Here is a 25,351-nt window from a genome sequence, read left to right on the forward strand (position 1 = left end):
TTTCCTATGAGAAATCAGCAATAGGAAGTGCACACATATTAAAAAACATTTATAAGAAAGCTCATCACATGTAAAGAGAGGCCTCAAACTGGACCTGTCATCTCTCTTTATTGCTTCTTAATATAACATTTTAGCTTGGATATTTTCTCATTGAAAGCCTTACTACGTACATAATTTTCATTTTGCTTATTGTCCTTGTTATACTTGTGCTTAGTTTTATTCAATGCCACAAACCACAACCAATTGTTAATTTTTCTTTAACAAATTACTTTAAAAAATATGTTGAAGTTGTTTCATATTACAAGCATTTCTACAGAACAATATTGACAAGAGGGGATGTTCAGTTTTAAAACATAGAATCATAGAACTGTAGAATTGGAAGGGACCCCAAGGGTCATCTAATACAATCTCCTGCAATGCAACTCATTTAAATAAACAGCAAGTTCCATCTTCAATACTACATTTGCAAATCAATTTTATTTTTTAAAATTTGCTTTAACCAGCTACACTTTCTACTAATCAAATTGACTAAGGGTGCAATGCTATAATCAAGATGCAATGGTTAAGGAGCTACAGGATATGGCAGAAATGCCACCACTACACCATAACTCTGTATCAGTTTATCTTCCCCATATTGTAAAAAGGGTATAGGCAGTGCTATTTTTCTAGAAAAAGAGGTGCCAGAACTCACCATGAACTCATCCCTTGTTCTCTTATAATGGCAACGGTGCCCACCGAGAGGTGCCAGTAAGTTCCGACTGAGAAAAAGCCCTGGGTATAGGGTTGTTGACTGTTCCCTAAATTTAACTGAACCTGCATGCTACACTAACATTAATACAGATGCCTTTTAAATACTGAAGTTTTGATACACAAAAACTACTGCTCAGGGACCACTGTAAATGTATTGGGTCTCATTATTTGATCGAATTTAAGGGATTAGAGAAGGGCTGATTCCACAGCAAAGTCCCCTCATCCTTCTCTCACCAGTCAAAACCATGATTAAGGCCTACAATCAGCATTGGTCTCTTTATGAAGCCAGCTTCCAATTCTTGATTTCTAAATTCTAATTAACTGCAAACTCTGGTTAGTATTAATCATGTTTAACAAAGGAGGTTCTCATATAATTGTTAACCATGGCATAGACCTGCAGAGGACGAGTGAAGGGAGACTGTGCAGGAGAGGGGACGGATTTTGATAAGGGATGTCCCAGTCTCACATCTCAACCGTTGTATTTTAATGAAGGCCAAGGAACAGGGTGTTATAGCTACAGCTGCCTTCATTGTTTAGTATTTTTAATTTCCAAGTATAGTAATACATAGTAATACATAAGAACCAGAACAGCCTAACCCTTCCCCCTTTCCCAAGATCTTACCTTGCAACTCCAGCAAATTAAATTCACCCACAACAATTAAAATGTACATCAATAAATCAACTAGAACTTTTGTTGATTGCTCTACTAACAGTGCAAGCCTAACCATGTCTACTCAGAAGTAAGCCCCAAATAATTCAATGGGACTTTAGGATTGTAGCCTAAATCAATTAGTACTCAGAACCTCAGAGTTTTTACTTAGAAATCAGTCCCATTCAGTGCAATGAAAATTACTCCCTAGAAAGAATCCTTATGATCAGAAGCTTTTAATTTGCAGCCCAAATTCCAACAGGAGTTTGGGTAGTCCCTTATAATAAGGCAAGGACTTTCAAGGTCTTTCATGTGCAGACTACGCGTTAATAACACACTGACATAAAAACTTAATTTCACAGCAGTTCCTAAAATAGCACTTTAAAATCTTGATAATTTGTGCACTATGAAAACAGCATGTATCATACTCATTTAAAAAGGCTATATAACATTGTAATCTTATTGGTGATTACTGCATTACATTAGCTCGCAAATTACTGATATATAAAACTTTTCATATGAAACCTTAAATATAAACAATTCTTATATTAAATAGTCTCTCTATACATCTCCACATTGGTTTATATAAATTATCTCTGTTTTACAGCTACTAAATTCCATTAGTCTGTAAACAATGAGGCATTCATTGTGTATATCATGGCAGAAAACATTTGTAAAAAAAATCTTCTTTATTTTATTTTGTTCAGTCCTCTTCCCATCAAGCAAGCAAAGACGGTCATCACCATTTTTGGCTTCACTTCTACCAAGTCATCCGGCAGGGCATATATACAAGCACCAATTTTCCGAGCAACTGATATAGCATATCTTGGAGAGAGAGAGAAAAAAAGTAGCATTATTCATCTGGCATTGACTAATGAGATATAACAACCTTATTATTGTAGCATAGCCATTATTTTGTTCTAAAGATCTATTGCTTATCAAATTCAGGCTACACCAAACAATTAGCATATCCATTTCCCTTGCCTATAAACAATTTGCAGCCATAGATGTGAAACAAAATATTACACAACTGCTATTTACTTACTATAATTATTGTTCGACCTTCCGGTATAAAATTTACTGCAGGGGTGGGTGAACTGTGGTCCTCCAGATGTTGGCTTACAACTCCCATCATCCCTGATCATGGGCACCACTGGTTGGGGCATATGGGAAATGTAGTCCAACATCTGGAGTGCTGTGATGTGTAGTATAAAACTACTATACTCAAATAATAAAAGATAACATGATTGTTCTACCCGGACACTGAGGTCCAGAGCCGAGTGCCTTCTGGCGGTTCCCTCACTGCGAGAAGCCAAGTTACAGGAAACCAGGCAGAGGGCCTTCTCGGTAGTGGCACCCGCCCTGTGGAACACCCTCCCACCAGATGTCAAAGAGAACAACAACCACCAGACTTTTAGAAGACATCAGAAGGCCTGTTTAGGGAAGCTTTTAATGTTTGATGCATTACTGTATTTTAATATTTTGTTGGAAGCCGCCCAGAGAGGCTGGGGAAGCCCAGCCAGATGGGCGGGGTATAAATAATAAATTATTATTATATTATTATTATAACACGCAGTAAAAGCCTAAACAATAAACAAACTAATAGCGTAGCAGAGTCAAGCATGTTAGCAGCTTATACTTAGAAAGTATAAAGAAAGTCTTAGCTTGCTTCCAGAAAGATAAAGACTCTCAAGGGCCAACTTTCATGAGAAAGAGCAGCATATTATTGAAACCATACCACTGAAAATAGAATTTTATGTGCTTTAAAAAAGTCAAAAGGTAAGATTTTTTGTGCGTGTCAGCATTAAAAAAAACTTTTAAGACAGTTCCTATGTGCAGCTTCCTATGACTGATTTAGAGCTGTGGCATTAAAGGGAAAGGCATTCAAAGAAAAAGGAAGAAATTAACATTGTATTTGAGCACTGGATTACGCCACCCATGAAAACTCTGGTATCCCCCTCTTTGGATGAGCAAGCAGCTTTATCTGAGCTGACAACAGTTCCAATATCATTTGTACATATAAAGCATGCTGAATCAGTGTTACTAACACTTGATACATAACTCAGCAAAGAGAAGTGGGTTGACATGCACACAGTAACACTGTAATGATGATCTGGGCCCCACTGAAGAGGTTTGGGTGCATCTTTTTGATGTTTATGAGCCTGAATATATACCCCATCATCCCAGTCTTCTCAGCCCTGATTGCACTGACAACAGTACACTTCATTAGACACATGATGTTAAAATATACAGGCAGGCAGATATGAAACAGAGGGCATTTATCTGCCAGCTGAAAATAACTCTTCATGGATCTGAAAAAGAAGGCTCTTCTCCACAGTAGCTTACAGGATAAACACTGTTAAGTCTGAGGTGCCACAGACCATTTGTTCTTTTTTTCTGTAACAGAGTAGGAATTAGTTGACATTTACAACTAGCCATGTGCATCTAGGCTGCATCAGGGCCTCCATGTATAATAAAGGAAGAAATATTCTGCAAAGACTTACTTAGCATTGTTCAGTTTGTCTGTTTCAGAAAGATCTTCCCTCTTGACCATTTCTGGGCGGATTGCTTTTGGCGCAATAGCATCTATTAAATCTAGTACAGGTAAACTAGTGCTTATGGATTTGTCCTGGAAGGAGAAAGTGTTGAAAAGTTTCACTATCATTAATGAATGGATTTTCTTTAATACTCTTACCAGTATTTTCACCATGTAACTCCCTTCTCTTTATCCACTATCTCATTGATAAATAAATCCTAATATAATGGTGTGGCAGCTAAAACACAGCGTATGTAATAACTGCTGAATCATGAATGGTCAAAGTCATGTTTTTCAATACTTTTGAATTTTCTCCTTTTTGACAAATGACCTTTTATAACCACCTGCTGCTTCATTTCCCATGATCCGTTATGACTAAATAACATTTTGTTATGAAATCCTATCAAAAGGTTTTGGAAAAATCTCTTGCATCTCCCAGAATAATTCTGTATGTTTATGGATATTTTTTCAGGTTGACTTTCTTCTGTGAATAGGATTTCCTTCTACTTATTTGCAAGTGGCATGATCTGCCTATTTCTAGAATCCTAATACTACTTTGAGCTTGCCATTGAGCACTGCATTTTCTTCCTGGTTACTGAAACGCACTTCCTCTGTGCCTTAAAATAGCTGACCCTGCTCACCTCCTTCCAGCAGTTAAAGCAGATGGGCAGTCAAGTGCATGACATCAAGGAATCAGCAGGAGGCACCACAGAATTAGCTTTACTCCTCCAAAGTCTCAGCATGCTATTCCTACCAGGCAGATTAAAGCTATGATTTCAGACTTGCTCTTACAGCTTCTAAGCACCACGATCCATACTGTGCCTTTAAACCCAGCAATTTTCTCCTATCTCTACTAATTAAGCTGATGTATCTTAATAAATGAACTGGCCATAAAATCCCATTCTAGTGCTAATAAGTGTGGATTACGTCTGTCCATTATTATTCTTCTGTCATTCTGTGTACCCCATGTTCCAATGCCACAAGAACACTTTCTAAAATAGAAAGAGACTGATCTGAACTCTGAAAAATATTGGCTAAATATTCATGTAACATTTATTCGACACTTTTATTTTCACTGGTGAATGGCCAAATCTTCAGAGAACTACATCGGCTCAAGGCCTAATGAAATTGATATTGCAACCAGGCCATTCTCAAATATGTCTTAAAAGCTTATGGAAATGTTGATATTTTATGAAGCAGAAACGGTTTTATTCTCAACCACACCAAACAGATTTCAGTCTCTTTGTTAGGATTTACACACTTGTATCTATATTAACATGTGTTACTATTATTTTGTAATCCTAATGTGGTACTGTTTTTCATGACATTCATAATCTACTTGCATTCATAATCTATTTGCAGCTATTTATACACAACTTATATACAATAACTAATGCAGAACCTTTGCTATAGATCAATTCCCATCAAAATAATTATGTTTCTGATTAATTCACATTTCCTTTCTCTAGAGTGTCTTCATTACCTTGAAGCTAGTTATTGAAGTACTCTTATTTGCATTTGCAAGAGTCTGATTCACCCATTTAATAATAACTGCATCATTTACTTTTTCCCCCTCACCAAGGTCCGATAGTACGTTCAAAGTGTACCTGCAACAGAAAGAACACAGTATTTGCAGTTGATAAGGAATTTAACAATTCCTCCTTATTTTCCTGACGTGTTAAAACAGTTACAAAATACAACTTTCATACAGAAAAAAATTATAGAAAATGTGCTTACATTGAGAACAGAAAAAGCAGGAGGGTTAAAAGCAAACTGCAACTTTACTGAAATTGACACAGCACCAGGCAGTATAGTAAAAGGTAAGGTAAGGTAAAGGACCCCTGGATGGTGAAGTCCAATCAAAGGTGAGTATGGGCTGCAGCGCTCATCTCGCTTCAGGCCAAGGAAGCTGGCGTTTGTCTGCAAACAGCTTTCCGGGTAATGGGGCCAGCATGACTAAAACGCTTCTGGCCCAATGGGACACACTGTGATGAGTGCCAGAGCGCATGGAAATGCCATTTACCTTCCTGCCACAGCGGTACCTATTTATCTACTTACACTGGTATGCTTTTGAACTGCTAGGTTGGCAGAAGCTGGGACAGAGCAACGGGAGCTCATCCCATCATACAGATTCAAACCGCCAACCTTCCGATCAGCACACCCAAGAGACTCAGTGGTTTAGACCACAGTGCCACTGCTCCCCAGGCAGTACAGTGCAGGGACTTCAGCATAAGCCAAGTGAAGCACAATACGGCCCAATTGCTTTTTGGCAGATAGAGCCAAACAAAGAGTAAACATGAGAGAGAATCAGACGCAGGGCAGGCACTACTGCCGCTTGTTACATTGGGAAGCATCTTATAGATCACCCTCAGGTGCTTAATGATATGTCTGTTTGTGCATGGTGGGCGGTAATTTCAAACCCAAGGGCTGTAGTATGAGTTGAGGAGCTTCATTCTTCTGCCTGCCTGCTCTCTGCTCCAAGTTTCTCCAGTTGTTTACTGAATTTTGTTGCTAAATAGTTTTATGCTGTGATTCCTAATTCTGTAGCGTATGACTTGTGCATATATTCCAGATTGGATAAAGTCAAGTTCCTAAACTGTACCTAAGAATTTTCTGACAAGACAAACACCTGAAAAAATAATTTATCTGACTTTACAAATAAAACTGCAGACTGGTTGCAAACAAATGAAGAACATACATTGGTTTTGAAAACATTTTGGTTTTGTGAGCTATAACACATCCTCACCTTCTCATTAACTGCCACACCAGTGCCAATGTCAATGTTGGGTTGCCTTCATTGAGGTCCTGTCCACCAATCCCAACCAATGAGAATCTGGCCTTTGACTTCCCCAGTTCCACTGCATAATTACAATTTTCAATCTAAAAGAAATGACAAATCAAGGTCAGAAACTATTTGGAACCATCATGGGCGTTGCCAGGATTTATTGGGGGGGGGGGTGGCTTTATGTTGAGGCAGCAGAGCCGAGTTATCTGCAATGCAATTGGCCAGTTAGTTAAGTAATTTTATTTATTTACTTGATTTGGGGGAGGCAGCTGACTATGCCCATGTTTTGAACTATCGTTTATCAAAATGTTTTAATTGGAGCAAACCAACCATAACACCAGTGCAGCAAAAGCACCCTATACCAGCAGATGAATGTGTTTAATATACATATGTATGGTGTCATGCTTGCTGCTTAGGCATGCGGTTAGACAAACTTCATCCAAATCTTCTGAAAATATTAGCTTTTATTAATATGAATCAAGGCACAGAAAACCTAGGCATACACTCCTAGTGAAGGACTAGTAGGCAAATACGATTTGGCTAATTTAATACTCTCACCTGTGCTGGCAAGCATTTCCAACCTTTTTTCTTAACGGAACTGTACAACACACCTCCCTTTCCTAAGAACATTATCTAGCCATCTGTAAACAATAATAAGTAAACACAGATCTAAGCTCAACAAAAAGAACAACATCCAGATCAGCTAAAGTAGTGGCACCAGAGGTCACCAGTACTTGGTCCACCACTTAGGATGCAATTACCAGAACCCTTCCTCAAAGCACACAGTCCTTATACTGGCAACGTCAAGGATCTGCCTTGAGATGTCACATTTATGGGCAGCCCTCCTCCAGCAGGCAAAGCACATGCCTTTGAGGTCACAATATCACCTTCAGTAGTGTCACCTAAAGGAATGTCAAGTGGGCTATCCAGATGGTAGTCCTGTTCTGCAAGACTAGAACCATCTTGCACTAAGCATGCACCCACGCTGGTTTCAGATACTCCACTTTTGAAGTGTTAAATGGCACCCATTATGCTGGTACCTGCAACCATGGTGAGTCACCACTTGATACTCTTCTCATGGCCCATCAACAAGCAGAGTGGGTCATGGCTTGAAACACCTCACCACCAATCCCTGGGGATAACTGAGTGAACTTGGAAAGGAGTTCTAGACTTGGCCTCACTGGCTAACATTTTCTTCCAAGTTCCCATTTGGTTTAGTGATCTTCAGATGAAGTTGCAGGAACGATTAGTAGAGGCAGTTGCCTTCAGGTAAGGAAAGCACATCCCCACTGGGTGCAGCCTGTCCATTTGCCTTCCATATCAGATTATTATTTATTAAATTTGTATACTACCTTTCATCTGAAGATCACAGGGTGATGACATGACACAGATGGCCCTAACATGCCTACTTCCAATGACTATAGAGGCCATAGAGTACTGTTTTCCTGTACTTGTATCAATAGTTGTACAAGAATGCTTCTATCCTGGCTTTGTTTGTATGTTTAGAGTGTCTGTATCCTGTTCTGTGCAAGTGACTGAGTTTCCCCTCATACATATGTATGCTTCACATGTATGCTCACCTACCATATGTAATGCAGAGGGACTTTTATTACTAGACTTGTAGACAGTGGTTTGGTTTCACTTTCTTGCATAATCTGTTTTGCATTATATCTGCCTTACATGTGTTTTGAGTTCTCTGCTATAGATGCATTCATTGTTCCTGGCTTTAATAGAAGCCTTGAGGTTTTCAATCTGTTTTCTAAATAAACATGCATGTGTGAAACTTGAACTGTGTGGTCTGTGATGTGACTCACTTTTCTTGGGTGAACTGCCCTACATGTGTTCTGAGTTTTCTGCCACAGATTCACTGATTGATATTAACGGCAAGGACAATCTCAATGTTACCCTGATGAAACATGCAAAATTTCTTAATAATATCCTGAATGTGTGTGCAACTTGAGACGTGTTCAGCAGCTAAGCTCAGCCGCTTGAGTGACCTGCTCTGCATATACTTTTAGTTCTGGCTCCCTGCTTGTGAAACAGCTCTAAATTCTGTTGCATTCGACTGATCTGTGTTGGCCATTTATCATGGTTATATTGCTCAATGTCTCGAGACTTGTAAGTTCATTCAGTACCGTAGGTGAAAACTGCATTTTCTGTAGGCATGTATGCCTCTGTGACATGCATGCTTCATCCCAAGTGAAGTATTTGCTGAGGTCCAGTCTAAGGGCCACACCAAGAAACTTATTTCAAGAGTTGTAACCATATTAATACGCTACCTTAAGCAAGGGTGAATAATTCAGGGACACCAACACCATTCATGATAATGCGGCTTAAGCAAATGGCTGAGGAGCCACTGTGGTTTCCAAAACAGACACTTTTACAAACCTTTTTCATGTTACCCCCAAGTGCAGGATACGGTGGTTTGTTAACGTGGTTCCACTGTACAGGTACACGAATCATCTCATAGAGCTGGAAGATTACTAAAGCATCAGCAAGGTCACTGGTCAGTGTAGGGAGAGGGAGAGAGAGAAAACATATATTTACACAAATAAATTATTTGTTCCCTGAATGCAGTCAGTAGGGTATCCAAGTAAATTTCTGAGGCTTTCATTGCTTGGTACTCCTCTCTTTTCCTCCTAAATTATTTACTTACTTATTTACTCACTATCACAGTCACTGAGAAAATATCTATATCTATATCTATATCTCTCTCTATATATAATAATAAATTTTATTTATACCCTGCCCTCCTCAACCAAGACTGGGCTCAGGGCGGCTAACATCAGGTATAAAAACAATTGATTAAAATACAACTTAAAAAGAGGATTAAAATACAACTTAAAATGAAGCCTCATTTCAGTGGAAGCCCAGATCAAAAACTGTTTGCGGGGAGAAAATGTCAAATCTTCACCAAGGCCAGCTATCCAGACTGGTCCTACATGGGCCAGAAAAAAAGCCAGGGAAGTCCCCAAATAGGGGTTCCATCACAGAAGGAATAGGAAAGAGGTGGAGGGGATTCAGGCTGATTCCAAGCCAAAGGCCAGGCGGAACAACTGTCTTACAGGCTCTACGGAAAGATATCAGATCCCGCAGGGCACTGGTCTCATGAGACAGAGCGTTCCACCAGGCCAGAGCCAGTGTCGAAAAGGCCCTGGCCCTGGTTGAGGCTAATCTGACTTCCTTAGGGCCTGGGACCTCTAGAGTGTTGCTATTTATGGACCTTAAGGTCCTCCGCGGGGCATACCAGAAGAGGCAGTCCCGTTCTGAATCTGGCAGTCCCAGTTCTGAATCATAGAAATAATAGAATCATAGAACTGCAGAGTTGGAAGGGACCGGGGGGGGGCATCTAGTCTAATCCCCTACAATGCAGGAATCTTTTGTAAGGCTCAAACCCACAACTCTGAGATTAAGAGTCTAAGGCTCCACCAACTGAGCTATACCAACCTATCATCTCTAATGATCAGAAAAACAGTACTGTGTTATCATTGATCCAAGCAAAACTAAGTCCTATCAATTACAATATTTTCCAGTGAGGGTTACACCATGGATCAGTTAAATGGCCAGAATTAAGAATAAAAATATTACCTGTACAAATGGTTAATGTAAGGAGTTACACCCAAAGAATTCATCCAGTTTCGGAATGTTCTTTCTTCCTTACTTTCTCCTATAGCAAAGGGTACAAAATTTCTTAGATAACACATTTTATATGTGCCATTACTCTGAAAGAATATAAAAGCAATGTATCTTTTCCTGAGAAATAATCTCTTCTGATCTGGCTTTTAAAAGCTCTGGGTACAAATGGAACAGGCATCACAAAGCAGAAGAGGTATTTCCTCTTTCTATGAAAAAATAGTAGGTCTGGGTGTGCAGTACTACCAAAGAGGGAAAACGTCTACTGTTTGAGAGATGTAGTTGGTGAGGAGTGCAAGAACTTAAATTCATAAAACCAAATTAAAAGTACTTAACATATTTGTATACCAACACTAGTCCACAGAACTTTGGAAAGTATATAGGGGGAAACAGTATTTCCTACTCTGCAAGTGTAATTTGAGTTTAGCAGAGATAAAAGGTAAAGGGACCCCTGACTGTTAGATCCAGTCGCAGATGACTCCGGGGTTGCGGTGCTCATCTCGCTTTATTGGCTGAAGGAGCCGGCGTACAGCTTACAAGTCATGTGGCCAGCATGACTAAGCCGCTTCTGGTGAACCAGAGCAGCACATGGAAACGCCATTTACCTTCCCGCCAGAGCGGTACCTATTTATCTACTTGCACTTTGACATGCTTTTGAACTACTAGGTTGGCAGGAGCAGGGACAGAGCAACGGGAGCTCACCCCGTCACGGGGATTCGAACCGCCGACCTTCTGATCAGCAAGCCGTGGGCTCTGTGGTTTAACCCACAGCGCCACCCCGCGTCTGTAGCAGAGATACAGGCTACCTAATGCAATGCTGCCTAATGAGTACACTGAGGGAGTACACTGAGGGAGCAGACTGAGGGGGCATTTGAACCTTGGTCTTCCAAGTCCAAGACATCTACTTAATTCACTATGCCACACTGACATTGCTACAATATTATGCATGTAAGTTGATCAATACCATTTTCATGTTAAAGTTATAACTCTGTTTATATGGCATATATTTAGGGCAGATTAACTTTGGGAATTCTGCTGTAGATGAAATTATGTGGTGTTTGATTTCCGCAGAATTAAACTGCCCTTACTGTTTTGATCAAAAGCGTCCGATTTTGGCTGCGTATGCACCATACATTTAAAGCACATGACTTCCCAGAAAGAATCCTGGGCATTGTTGTTTCACACACACACACCCTGTTCCAAGTTACAATTCTCTGCACCCTCAACAAAGTACAGTTCCCAAAATGCTTTGGGGAAAGTCATGTGCTTTAGATGTATGGCATGTATGCAGCTTAGTATTTCTCAATGGGGCTATCTGTGACCTGCATCTATTTAGAATCAGGATGGAATGAGATGGTTGAGACCCAAGGTGGGAAAACACAGAACGTACCACTTCAAACTGCAGGCAAGGGATCCCTATATGAAGAACTCCCTGAAGATATAAAACTAATATTATAGGGAATGATCTGGTCAACAATCTGTCTCACTGATGTGCAGTTTTTATTGCAGAGTGATGTTTTTACAAGGGTGAACATTCATAACTAATGCATACCCCTGTTGCCTAAAATACTACTACAGCCAATTCTATCTTTTCTGTATTCTTATCACATTTTGCTACGTGTGTAGACATAGCAACTATTTTCCTCTTTATTCTGTATTACTCTGCCCTTCTCTTTCATTCGTGCTCATTAGGAACCAGCCTATATAAATATTATACTATGCCACTGTATATAATCTTAATTATTACTTTTTTAAAAAACACACAGTGACATCCTGCACATGGCTACTTATCTAAGTCCCACTGAGTTCAAAGGGACTTTCCCAAGGTAAGTAGGTAAAGGATTGCAGCCTAATTCAATATGTGATGTGTAGAAATTAAATATTTAAACAATTCTTCCTAATTTCAACATATTTTAACCAATTTCACGTTGTGAACAGTGAGCCAAAAAATAAAAATTGCCTTATGTGGCAACCTTATACAATTCTTTCCTCAAGGCTGTTTCTGCTCAAATTGAGAAACATTACATTTTCTCCACATGCTTACTTAATTGAGAAAACCTTGTGATTTTAAAATTTGGACTACAATGTATTTTGGGATCAATGATTAAAATGAGCTGTGTCGATATGCTTGATATATTTTTTTAAAAAACAATCTCTAACTCAAATGTATTTTGAACATTTGACAGACAACTAACAAACGCTTCCAGGAAAGCTTATTGCTGAAAGCATAAGAAAGGAAATATGTAGAACTTCACTCAAAGTAAGAATTTAAAAAACTGCATGCTGAAAAATGCCAGAAAAAATCCACTCTACACCAATAGCAGCAATAGCGTGCAAGTTGAAAGAACGTACTTCTGGTTAAAAGGAACCGAGGAACTAAGAATAGCACACTATATTTAATATGCCACTCTAAACAGGATTATTCGTTAAAAAGGAACCTAAGAATTCTTAAGCTTTTCACCTTTTTGAAAACTGGCCAGCTTTCCATTACCTCCCCCCCCCTTCCTTTTCATTGTTCAGAATATACCTTCTGGTATATACAGACTGAATTTTATGTAATGGAAGGGACAAATAATAGAAAACAAAAACTGAGCTGGAGCACCATAGCCAACATGCCCTATGGCACTTCTCTTTGTGTGACTAAAATATTATGCAGTAGCATTATGCCAATAGAATAAAGAAGAGAGGGCATGAGTCACTGAACAATATGGCACCTCTCTCTCTCTCTCTCTCTCCCCCCTCTCTCTCAGTGGCACAATGCTAGGCACAATTTAATTTATCAAAAGGCTAGTCAGTAACAACACATCCCACAATCTTTCTGTGGCAACAGAAATAAGAATCTTCGGGCATAATTGCCAGCTCTTGTTTCTCTGTGACAGCAAAAATCCTTGTTTATCCATCACCAATACAAAATCTAAAACACTAGAGCAATAGCTTGATGCATGAAAGGCCCCAGTGTCTAAGCAGTGTGGGAGAAACACTACTAGATGCTAAACAGTCTCGCCACCAGTAAGGCAGACTATTTTCCCTTCAGTCAATTGGTCCTATTCACAGTTGTATTTGTTGTCTTTTTATCATGCCCTTCATCAGCATGTGATGACAAGGTGGGTTACAAACAAGATAAAGCAATCTCTAAAATAATAAAACAATATAAAATATAGCACTGCTACAACTGCTCCTTCTCAATGCAAATACCAGTAACGTCACACTTCTATATCATTAAATGCCTGGTGGAAGAAGACTGTGTGTGTGTGTGTGTGTTTAACAACAGAGAGAAGTTGCAGTTGAATCCTAATGCCTTGGAAGACGATGGCATTTACACAGGCCATAAAGACATACCCAGAGTATAGCTCTGGACCAGAGGAACTCAAATCTGTATCATTTTACTGTATTTCTAAAAGAGTATTCATGAAATTAGAATTCGAGCCAGCTGAGAGAAAGAAGAGACACTGTATTGTTCCAGAGGATGAAACTGTCCCTATTTGTGTGTCTAAAGTCTTGACTCTACTTCAGTCCTTATTTGTGAGACTCCTAAAACAACCCTGTTATGTATGAAAACAGCCTTCAACCTTGCATTTATATATGAATGAATTAATATTTTTCTTTCCATTATAACGGCATATTAAAAAGAAAAACAGGTTATATGACCAGTGCAGGAGGATAATTAGGGGGGGGAAGCAGTCATAGCAGGAAGGGAACGAAATCAATCATCTCAAGATAAATACATTTACAGGCTAAAGAAAAATACTAAATACAGTACCTACATTAGGAGGAGTCAAATCTGCATTTCATGAAGAAAAATGGGAAAATTATAAATGGTCAAATTATGAAAGCTCACCTCAGAAATAACTATAAAGAAATGGATGTGCTCACCATTCATATAGTAATATTTGTCACACACAAAAACCCACTACAAAATGCAGGCAATGAGGATAAAAATGGATGAAATGCCGGAAGAACAGTGATCGGATCTTACACAAACACTTTCTTCTTCTTTTAGTTCAAAGCAGACAGGGAAGCTTGAATCATATTGGGGAAAAGGGTGTTTTAACAATTTTGCTATTCGGGGTCTCTTGAGGGACTCACAACAAAGGACTCATACAGAGAAATGATTATAATATTTGAACATCAAACAATAACAATATTCTCTGTTAAAATATATAATGTACATAAATAAAGCAAAGCTATAAAACTGAGCACCGTCCTCCCAAGTGTCGTTTTTCAGGCCATTACCACAGAACCTTTCCACCTGGTCATTATCAGTACCAGTCGCTTGGTTTTAGTGATAAGAGGGGGGAAATGGTTGCTGTTCACTTGTCTCAACTCCAACAGTCTTCTTTAAATGGCTGCAAGTGCCATAGCCCAATGTGGAAAACAACTCACAGGCCCTTTGTAACAGAAAAGGAATATAAGCAGGCAAAGTACTTATAGTTTTGGAGAACTTCACAACTCATCTAAATTTTTTTAAGAAGACCTCACTACTAATCTGCTCTTAAGATTTAAGGCTTTGTAGAGAGGAGGTAGCCAGGCTCCTAGCTGCACTGAGATAATATAGCCTAACTGCCCATAATGCTGGTTGCTCCTGCTAGGGAGGCCAGAGAATTCCAATGAATGGAGTGTTGGAAATTTTGCTTGTTCAATCTGTGGTTCTTCCTCATCCTCTGTTTGAATCGCTGCTTCATCAGCTGGTTCTACTGCTAACTGGACTTGACTCCGTGTGCATACTGGCTGCAGATTTATAACCAGTAATGAAACCACAACATTTCTACAGCTTCTGCCTGTAGTCTGTAAACAGGTAGGTCTCCCTCTTATTGTTCTACTATTATATGCACCACTGGTTCCCGCTGATCAGCAAACTTTTATTTTCACCTAAGACTAAGGGTCACCAGCTTCCAGAAATGACATATGGGATGCCAAAGTGGTTATTAGTCAATTAATTTTTTTGCAGCTTGTTTGGCAGCAAGATATTAAGTGTATCACAGTCTTCAACTTAAATCTTTTACGTACTGTTGATCCATCACCACACCTTATCGTTTTTCTTTAACTCCCAAACACAAATCAATAGGCAATAAAGATGGTCTCCGCTTAACATTTTTTCAGGTCCTCTAGTGTTCTCAACATGTTCATTCAGGTATGACTGCACCTTTTCACTGGATGTCCACTTGGGTAATTGGAAGTTGTGACTTTACTCCTGAGATTTGACCCAACTCTGATGCAAAAGGAGCACCTTAATCACTATGGCTTCTTCTAGGAAACCCATAGCGACTGATGATGTTCTACAATACATTAGCAGCTGTTTGAGGCATTTACTGATCATTTTGTCACTAATACATTCCTTATTCCTGCACAATCTGGCTCCAAAGTTAAGTTGTCTATTTGAATGAAGCCTAGCAGAGAAAAAGTCTGGATTTGTACCAGCTATGCTGTTTTTTCTTTGTTGGCCTTTCTTTTACTAGAATGCTCACAGGTCTGACATTTCTCCTCTATACTCTAGTGACCCCAGGCTAGTAAAAATGGTCCCAAGCCAGTTCTACAGTTCTTTCAAATCCATTGTGGCCTATTTAATCATGAATTCCCTCTGGTGCTCTAGCATGATGAGTGTAAGGAACTACCAGCTGTTAAATTGTCTCTCTCCTCAACTGTACTTTCCTGTGTAAGACTCCTGGAGAAACAAAAAAAATTGGCTACTCATGTAGATGCAATCTTGCCTCATACTCTTCTCCTTTTTCTTCTTCTAAAGTAGTTTTACACCCAGTTTCCAGGAAATGAAACACATGGGCAATATATTTGTCACTTCCCTGTAGCGCCTCCAATTTATAGGTCTAGAATTGGAGGGATCAAGTTTTTCAGACCAAGTATATGGATTATCAAATGATGGTGCTATACCGTCTTCTTGTTTTACTAACCTTGTTTTTCTAGATGTTACTGCTTCTCCATTAGAATTATCTGTCTGAGAGCCTATCAGCACTTCATGAGTTTGCATTATTGCTTTACGAATTTCATTATTCCAGACAGTCTTCTCAGTTAAAATACTTTATTGGGCTCTGCCTAGCAACACACTATTGTTTTACATTTTCCTTGTCATTTAGTGGCCCTTAGTGTAGTTTTCTTGGCTCATATATGCCATTTCTGATTTATAGGCAATATAGAAGTTGTACAGTGACAAAGCTGCCACCGACCTGCATCCGGTTTTGAAGTCTTCACATATGTCATGAGGCTATTATTTGTCATCACTCTAAATTCTGCACCATATTTAAAAAACTAAGAAATTGATCACAAATAGCCCACATTAAGGCTGGATGGCTGCATTCAGTAGAAGTCAGTCTTCTACTAGCATAAACAATGAGTTGAGGTTTTCTGGTCTGTATCTGTCAGAGGGCAGCTCCTAGTTCAGTGTGTCATGCATCAGAATGAAGAGTATATGGAAGTTTTCCATCAGCAAACCCAAGAACTGGTGCAAAAGTGAGACTCAGTTTTAAAGTTTCTAAAGCATCTTGAAAATTTCCATTCCATCTATCTTTAAGTATTTGTCCTCCATTTCATTTCTTCCCCTTTCCATCTCCAGCAAGAAAGCAATAGAAAGGTCTTGCAAAAATGGAATATTGGTCTACAAACCCCTGGCAGTATCCAGTAAATAATAATAATAATAATAATAATAATAATAATAATAATAATAATAAGCCCACAAAGCAAATGTTTCTTCCATCTGAATCAGTGGGTAAGTGTCTTCTCAAGCCATGCTGTTGAGTTCTCTACAGTCCACCACCATTTTAATGAGTCCATTTCTTATGCTGCAGCAGCACTGGTGAGGCATATGAGCTGCAGGCTTCCTTAATCACACCCAGTGGCACAAGCGTTGTCACAAATCTTCAAAATCAGAAGGTGATACCTTTCTAGCCTGTTCTTTAAAAAGCACATCACTTGTGGGCTCAATTTTCCCCAGTGAAGATCTGAAACTCAGAGGTTAAAGTTCTTAAGCGTTTGGGGCTTTATTAGAGAGGAGACAGCCAGCCATCATCCAAATTGCATGCGGTGCTATAGGTTAACTGTTGACAATGTTGGCTGCTCCTTGCTTCAACTCTCTTACTGAGCATATGCAGGAACATCCTTCCACCAGAATTCATAAAGAAATATGTAGCAGTGGATTATATTTACATACCACACTGTTCTAAATTGTTCTTGAAGCTGCTATTTGCCATGTTGGGGAGAACCTACAGGCACCAAACATGTTTCCCCCCGTTGTTCAAATAGCTTCAGGGCAGCAATTTAGACCCCAAATGGGGGGATAAGAATTGGACACACACACCCTTCACAGTGCTGCTTCTCCCCTGGACCAGTCCCACCCTGACAAGTGCTTTGAACATAAACAACAAGCAAAAAAGTAGGAACAATTATGGTTCTCTGAGTATCAACTTTAATTTGGCCCTGAAGCTAGAAAAAATGATGCTTTGCTTTAGATAAACTACATTTGTGTAAACAGCATAATCTATAGGATAACTACTGTATTACTTAGAAGGAGTAGATAATGACCACATTTGGATGATCATACCTTGGTTTAATAAACCGAGATAGGAAAGAAACTCTTTGCTCCTTTCATTGTACAATCCGGCAAACCACCCAGGAAGTCTACTATTAACTACACTTTCTCATTTTGTCCAAACCAGGATACTCTGATTAACAGCTTCAGAACTGTTAAATCAGTTTCAAAAAGTGGCTTAATAACCTGGTTTTGAAGTAAGGAAATATTTCCTCCCAATGTAGTCGTCACCACCAACTAAAAAGCAATATTCATTAGGACCACAATGGAAGAGGATAGTGCAAAACCTCCTCTTCCTACCTGTTGTGATCTCCCCTGTCCTTAGCATAAAAAGTGCATATTAAATGCAAAGACACATTTAATACCATATCTATTTGGGCCCTCACTTTTAGCATCTGAGCTCCGTATTCCTGTCATGCAGGGAGGGAGGGAGGGCAGGCAACCCAGTAACAGTTCAATTAGTACTGGGCAGTTGTGCCATGTTTTTCTCAAAAGTTGGCCAGAGCACAATGCCAAATGATCAGCCACAGTCGGTTTATTAAAGGATAAGTTCTTTCTAAAGGGCAGGCAAGAGCTTCAGGACAAAAAAAGAAAAAAAGAAAGAAATCACTTCACGCAATGCACAATTAAATTATGGAATTTGCTGCCAGAAGAGGTGGTGGTGATGCCTGGATCAAGGCCAGACTACGCAAGATGCTATTAACATGATTAGCAATTGTGTGGATGAATGTCTTTTTAAAAGGAAACTCCAGGTGCGGGACTCAATCCAGATGGAAACCTGGCATTGAGAGTATTGGGCCTCAGGCTTTGCCCCCTCACCTGCTACAAGCTGGGAGTGTGAGTCTAAGTGCAACTGAATGAGAGAAAGAGAGAGAAATCTAGCTGAGAACACAGCAAGGCGCAAAGGGGGTTAAAGGCTCCTTCCCACCCACAGCAAGGCTCTCAACGGAAAAACAGGCCATTCACACAATCGCTAATAGAATGGATGGCTTATCATCTGGGTAGGGCCTTAGGATGGCTTTGAAACAGGACTAGATAAATTTACAGAGGACATATCTATCCTATGCTACTTGCATTATAAACGAATGGGACCTTCAGGTTTAGAGGCCTTTGAATAAAAGTTGCTGGTTGAGTAACAGCTGGAGTACTTTGTGGCCTTCAGGCCCTGCATGCACGCTTTCCAAAGGCATCATGCTGGCCACTGTTGAAAAGACTATTCTGAAGTGGCATCTGTTGCACCACAGATCATCTTATACCCATTTTTATGTATTTTACCTATGGACTGCATTTATACAGCTGCCCTATCACTGGAGTAGATAATTCAATAGGAGTTAACAGGTGGCTTGTATTTTCTGTGAAAACATTTTGGAAGAGAAGAGGAGGAGGAGTTTGGATTTGATATCCCGCTTTATCACTACCCGAAAGAGTCTCAAAGCGGCTAACATTCTCCTTTCCCTTCCTCCCCCACAACAAACACTCTGTGAGGTGAGTGGGGCTGAGAGACTTCAAAGAAGTGTGACTGGCCCAAGGTCACCCAGCAGCTGCATGTGGAGGAGTGGAGACGCGAACCCAGTTCACCAGATTACGAGACTACCGCTCTTAACCACTACACCACACTGGCTATATATCAAGGAAATTCTGAAAATCTCAATATGAAATAATTGAGGATTATTCATCATTCTCTAATGTCACTATCAATGTTTGTTACATTAGCTCACCTTCCAGTAAATTGACATCATAAGAAGAGCTTTCGGGCTTCTGCAGGGCAGGGTACGTATTAAAGAGATTTGCAACGAAGGCCATGTTAAGTTTAGGGTTGCCTGCAACCACATCAGCAGGAGTCACAAACTGTTTGCAGCCCAGTTTGTCTGCCTGTTGAAGCATATATTCGGCCCTCCTCAGGTCATTTTTTTCCTTGAAAAACAATATAAAAAGTAAACCTCACACTTCAAAAAATACTAATTTTGACATTTTATACAAAATATTTCTACATCTTAATATAAGATTGTACTGAACATAAATTAAAATTCTAGATCCAGTTGCAGACCAGGAAATTGTTTAGAAACTTATTTTATTTGAGAACCTTTTGTTTTGTTTTGTTTTCAGGACATTTCACTGCACAGAAAAAGCTTGGCTAACAGCTTATTACAACCTAAGCCAACCAGGTACACCGTCCAGATATTTCGGACTACAACTTCCAACAGTCCCAGTCATTACTGCCAGGCTGGCTGGAGCCAGTCCAAAAAAGCTAGAATGTACAAGGGTTGGCAAATGTTGACCTAGTGAATCTGCCAGGCTTAAACGTAGCCCACGAACAATGTATTGAAACCTGCCAGAAGCTTAGCAGCTGCCCATTTTTACAATGCTGGCCACTTAGTAAAACCAGTAGGTTTGTCAATATCTTGGTACACAACAATACATGACTGCTGCTCTGCATTCAACTTGGTGGGCAGACTACTTGTTGGGCAGGTCTGAATCAAAGCGCAGTGCAAGGTTCAGAAAGAAAAGTGTGAAATTACACCTTATTGGAAACATTGGAAGCATACAAAAACCTAAGTTTTTCTTTTTTGGAAACTTCTGGTTTTTTAAATAAAATCACCTGAACAATTACAAAATGCTGTCAACAGAGTTGTGGCTCAGGTCAATTTAGTAGATGGCTCATTTTAAAAGCAATATCAACTTAAAGTTCCAAAAGTCCAGACCTTAGCCAGCTATACACAAGATCCATTACAGATGCTCTACGAGTTTTGTGCACTCTGTTGATCTGTGCGTGTAATTCAAAACGGTTTGCAGCTGCTTGGTACAATGACATTCTGCAAACACACACACACACACAACTTACATTGAGGCCTGAAAGATCAATAACAATAGCCGTTTCTCCATTGCTGCTTCCTTTTGGTGCGATTTGATTCAGCAAATGGTAGTAGGCCCTTGAGTCCTGAAACGAACAATTGAAAAAACCTGAACAAAAGTCCTGACTGGCAGATACTGAGAAAAGGAAAGTCATATTGACATCAGCTGCAATAGTATGTTTTAGCCTCTCATATAAACTCAGTAAGAAAATAAGATTAATTTAGTTCTTCCTGCACCAGAAAGGAACAGGAGAAGCAAAAAAAGTAGCATTCTTTTCTGTTGGGAGCCGCCCAGAGTGACTGGGGAAACCCAGCCAGATGGGCGGGGTATAAATAAAAAATTATTATTATTATTATTATTCGACAGATAGCTACTTGAAACTCTTGCAGAAAGCAGAGAAGAACAAGAGTGAATGGCAATGCTGTGATAGGCCTAAACAGTATCTCTCTAATTTTGATTAAAATGCAGCTATAAAAATATTTCTTTTATAGTCTTGGCTAGTTCCAAGCTTCTGATTCAAAATTGTTTTGCTTTTATTTGAGAGATCAAGCTATACCTTAATGTCTTGACTAAAGTTGCTTATTCTCTTCCATCCAGCATTATCCAGATGGTAGTTAACCCAACGTAGCAGGAGTTCTTCTGGAGACAGTTTCATTAATTGTTCTAATTCTTCCCCATCACTTAGCAAACCAATAAGAGCTGCAAAAAGTTTTCAGGAAAGCTGGTTTACTTTTTTACTTTTTTAATTCATTTAAGATTTCACATATATTTCTCAAACTTTAGACACAAATCAGACAAAAATACATGCTTTATCATGTATTTCAGACTTTATATATTATTACCTTCATTTCTGGAGATTTCTATATCAGCAAAAAGCCCAACTTTAATGATTTGCCACAACAGTCCTAATACCAAATGTGGCTTCCCGTCTTTTAGATCTTGTGATCCAATATTGACTACTGTACAGCCAATAGCTGATGCAGAATTTAGTGCAAGATCTAGGTTTTCCTAAAAGGAAAAATAAAAATGCATTTTGACATTGACAATAACTACAAATGCAAAAACATACAAGTATAATAAAATGGTAATGAGGAAAAACAAAGGATGGGTGGTATCAAAGTAACATGTCCCATCCATGCAAGTAATTCTGCTTGCACACACCTCAAATCTGCTCTGGAGGATTAAGGGAACCCCTAGATCAGATTTAGGGGCTGCCCAGGGAAGTTCCAATTGTCCAAGCAAGAAATCCTTGTGCTGATGGGAACGTGACTTAGTGCTACTTTGCACTGACCCTGATGGGGCTTCTAGCAAAGATTTTTATGAGTTTTTCACAAAGTCATTAAGCTAACTTAAATGATGGAGATCCATGGTATCTGAATAACTATTCCAGTATTATCTTTTGAAATGCCTATCCTGGTCACTAAACCAGATGGAGCATAGGCACTATCTGTTATTGCTACTTTTACCTTGTTAGTCATTAAAAGAGCCATTGTCAGAAGCATAGCTGTCAACTTACAGATTTGAAAATAAGGGACCAGCAGCCTTGAAAATAAGGGACCTGCAGCCTCACCTGTTCCAGGCACTCCAGTCTTCCTGTCCTCTTGCAGTCTGGTCAAACTCATGCTGGGTAGCTTCGAGAACACTGTCCAACCAACTTTGTAACCAGAGGTTCAACTGAATAGAATCTGAATCACATGCACCACAAGGCCTATGCAGCCTCAACTTAAGATGGCTCCCTGACCTGGCTTTGCACTGCAAAGTTTGCAGCAGCACGTGCAACAAAATGGTGTCCAGCATTCAAAAACCCCCTCAGCTTGCATTAACTAGCCACACACAAGGCATGCCAGCTCCACCCCCCCAGTCATTCTTAGACTTCTTATTGGGTGAGCAACACAGCCAAGCAATACAGTTGGAGCCTCCCTCCTCCCTGGCCGGCAGGGAGGGAGGGAGAGGAGCTGCTTCCTTTGAAATTTAAGGGACATCATTTAAGGGACATTTAAGGGACATCCATAAGGGACAGCAGCGGGGCGTGGCGCTGTAATAAGGGACTGTCCCTTCAAATAAGGGACACTTGACAGCTATGGTCAGAAGACATGTACTCTAGGGTTTCCAAATTATTTCTATAGCAATATAAAAATTAGACATGCTTTGTTCTGTAAATGTAGTATCCATGTAACAAAACTGCTTATTGGAGCAATACAGGGTCATACCACGGGGCACAAATTCACAATGGCTTTGCAACAAAAAAAATGTAGAAATATTCCCAGAAGCTATCAGAGGTTCACATATCTTTATTTTCGGGAAGTGGTAGTTATAGGATTACAACAACAGATGAAAATAAAAGAACTGGAAATTTAAACTACAGTGGAACCTCAGTTCCCAAAAGCCTCAGTTGTTGAACGTTTCGGTTCCGTTTTTTAACGTTTTTCGGAACTTGAACATGTGACGTGGCTTCTGCTGAGTGCAAGAAGCTCTAAATGTTTCAGAAGTCGAACCGTCTTCCGGAATGGATTATGTTCAATAACCGAGGTTCCACTGTACCACAATAATGCACTGTTCTCATTTTTTATTTTGCAAAGTGCTTTCAAGCAGTCCTTCTGAGGTAGATTTGAAATACTTAGGTTAGGGTTGTGTTGTACTCACAGATATAGTGAATGGAGTAAGCTTCTTCTTATTAATAGCTCTTTCATCAATTGTATCTGGTTGGGATAAGTTAATCATTTTGCTGGGGAAGAAAAGGGAAATATTTAATTACAACTTTCTGAAAAATTATTATCAGTCTCATGGAAAGGACTATTTTTGCCTTCAGCTACTTCAACAATTAAAAAGGATTTTGGCACACCAAACTGGCTGATTATTTCTCCATCTATAGCATAACATCAATAGCATAAAATCTACTACTGGAAGCTGTAGGACTACAAGGAAGCAGGAAAATGGAATATTAACAATGAAGCCATATATGATTCTCTGTAGAGTCTGGGCAACTGCACAACGAATTGTAAATAATGAAGATTAGGCCACTCAGTGTCTGGCAACATCCTCGGGATTCTTATGGCACTTTCATAGCATATAGAAATCAGAAAGTTATTCACTTAGAGTTTACATCACGCTTTTATGTTTAATGCTCATTGACTGTAGAATCAATGAATGACTAACGTACTCCGATAACTACAATACAAGTCAGGTGAGACTTCTTTGAAACCTATGACAGAAAGGCTGCCACATAAAAGCAATCACTTTTTAGTATAGAACAAGGCAAGCTACAGATGGGGTGAAATATCAGGCCGTGGGTGTTCCTCCTTCACACACTTGAAGCAACCTCAAAGCCACTTAAATTGTGCAGAAATGACATGTGGTATTCCAATTCTTTGTAGCCTATGCCAATTCAGACTTCAGGTTGGGGAACTGCATGTTTGATGCTCCTCCAGCTTATTTTTATATTATATCTATATCTATATACTGTATAAATATACCGGATGTGTGGGTGTGGATGTGTATATACATATATAAAAAATATTATATACCGGTGTGGGGGGGTGTATTGCTAGAAAAGAAGGTTTGCATTTCTTCAATTAGTAAAATATATTTATATTGTTGTTTCTAAAAATTTTACCCTGCTTTCCCCTTTCACAAAGGAGCGGATCAAAGTCACTTACAATTAAAAAGCAACAATTAAAAAGCAAGTCACTTACAATTAAAAAGCAACAATTAAAAAGCAAGTCATTAAAAATACATTCACTCCATCATTGAAAAATGTAGGTTAACAAAACTGAAAGCACCAGCAAAAACACAAAACAGTACTAAGAAACCAATGCATGAAACATCAGCTTGCAATTTGAGCTTTTTTGCTGAATAAATGCAATCTACCTGATTGTCTCAATGGAAAATCTGAGACCAGCAGACACTGTGGAACACATCACCACGGAGTGTTTGCATATTATGTTTATGTGAACAAAATGCATGGCTGACACACTGCTCATGATAGGAGAGAAATAAACCATGAATACAAGCTTATTTATTTGAACAAGCTATACACTGCTTACCCACAATAGTCTATAAGTTACAATGCAATTAGCCCTAACTCAACCACTTCATGGTTTCTTTCTTTCTTGGTCATGACTTACTGCTACATACGAACAAGGCCACTGTCATTTATATGTAGATACAAAAGAGACTGATACCAGCTAACAGCAATTATTTATAATTGCCTCTTCTTGTGTTTATGAAACCACTACTCATGCAGTGAGTGCCAACAGCTATATAACAAAAAAACAAGCCTTCTAAGAAACAAGAAGGGTATAATAGCATGTTCAGGGGAATCCTGAGGCTTGTAGAAATACAAAAAGGTATAAGAAGAAGAAAGCATGAGGAAGCAAAACAAAAACAAAACACAGTTCACTAGGACCATGGAATACACTGTCTGTTGTCCGGGGGACAGGGAGGGAGAGAGAAATTGGGAGAAAGGGAAGCATCAGGTGCCCTGCCTTGGACGAAACAGGTGATTGCAACCCTTAACAGGGGCATTCTTTTTAGCCTGCAACATTTTGTTGCAGCTCCCACCTTTTATATTCTATTAAGGAGTATGTGGGGCAGTGCAGAAGCTTCAAA

The 25,351-nt window shown here is 39.3% G+C and overlaps 1 protein-coding gene across 1 annotated transcript in view; it reads right to left on the reverse strand.

Moving 5' to 3' along the window:
• Positions 1 to 747: 747 nt before the first annotated feature.
• The window catches only part of PLS1 (plastin 1), a 50,709-nt gene continuing 26,105 nt past the window's right edge, over positions 748 to 25,351 (reverse strand). Inside the window, exons 6-16 of the mRNA XM_081911036.1 lie at positions 23,387 to 23,468; positions 21,586 to 21,751; positions 21,300 to 21,442; positions 20,733 to 20,828; positions 19,609 to 19,804; positions 10,309 to 10,387; positions 9,109 to 9,223; positions 6,682 to 6,815; positions 5,419 to 5,542; positions 3,904 to 4,028; positions 748 to 2,224 (exon numbers count right to left, since the gene is read on the reverse strand). Of these exons, the coding sequence (XP_081767162.1) occupies positions 2,089 to 2,224; positions 3,904 to 4,028; positions 5,419 to 5,542; positions 6,682 to 6,815; positions 9,109 to 9,223; positions 10,309 to 10,387; positions 19,609 to 19,804; positions 20,733 to 20,828; positions 21,300 to 21,442; positions 21,586 to 21,751; positions 23,387 to 23,468 (1,396 nt within the window). The 3' untranslated portion in view covers positions 748 to 2,088. The remainder of the gene's footprint in view (positions 2,225 to 3,903; positions 4,029 to 5,418; positions 5,543 to 6,681; positions 6,816 to 9,108; positions 9,224 to 10,308; positions 10,388 to 19,608; positions 19,805 to 20,732; positions 20,829 to 21,299; positions 21,443 to 21,585; positions 21,752 to 23,386; positions 23,469 to 25,351) is intronic.

The sequence above is a fragment of the Podarcis melisellensis genome, assembly GCF_964234715.1.
Source record: "Podarcis melisellensis genome assembly, chromosome: 5".
In the NCBI taxonomy this organism is placed as follows: domain Eukaryota; kingdom Metazoa; phylum Chordata; class Lepidosauria; order Squamata; family Lacertidae; genus Podarcis; species Podarcis melisellensis.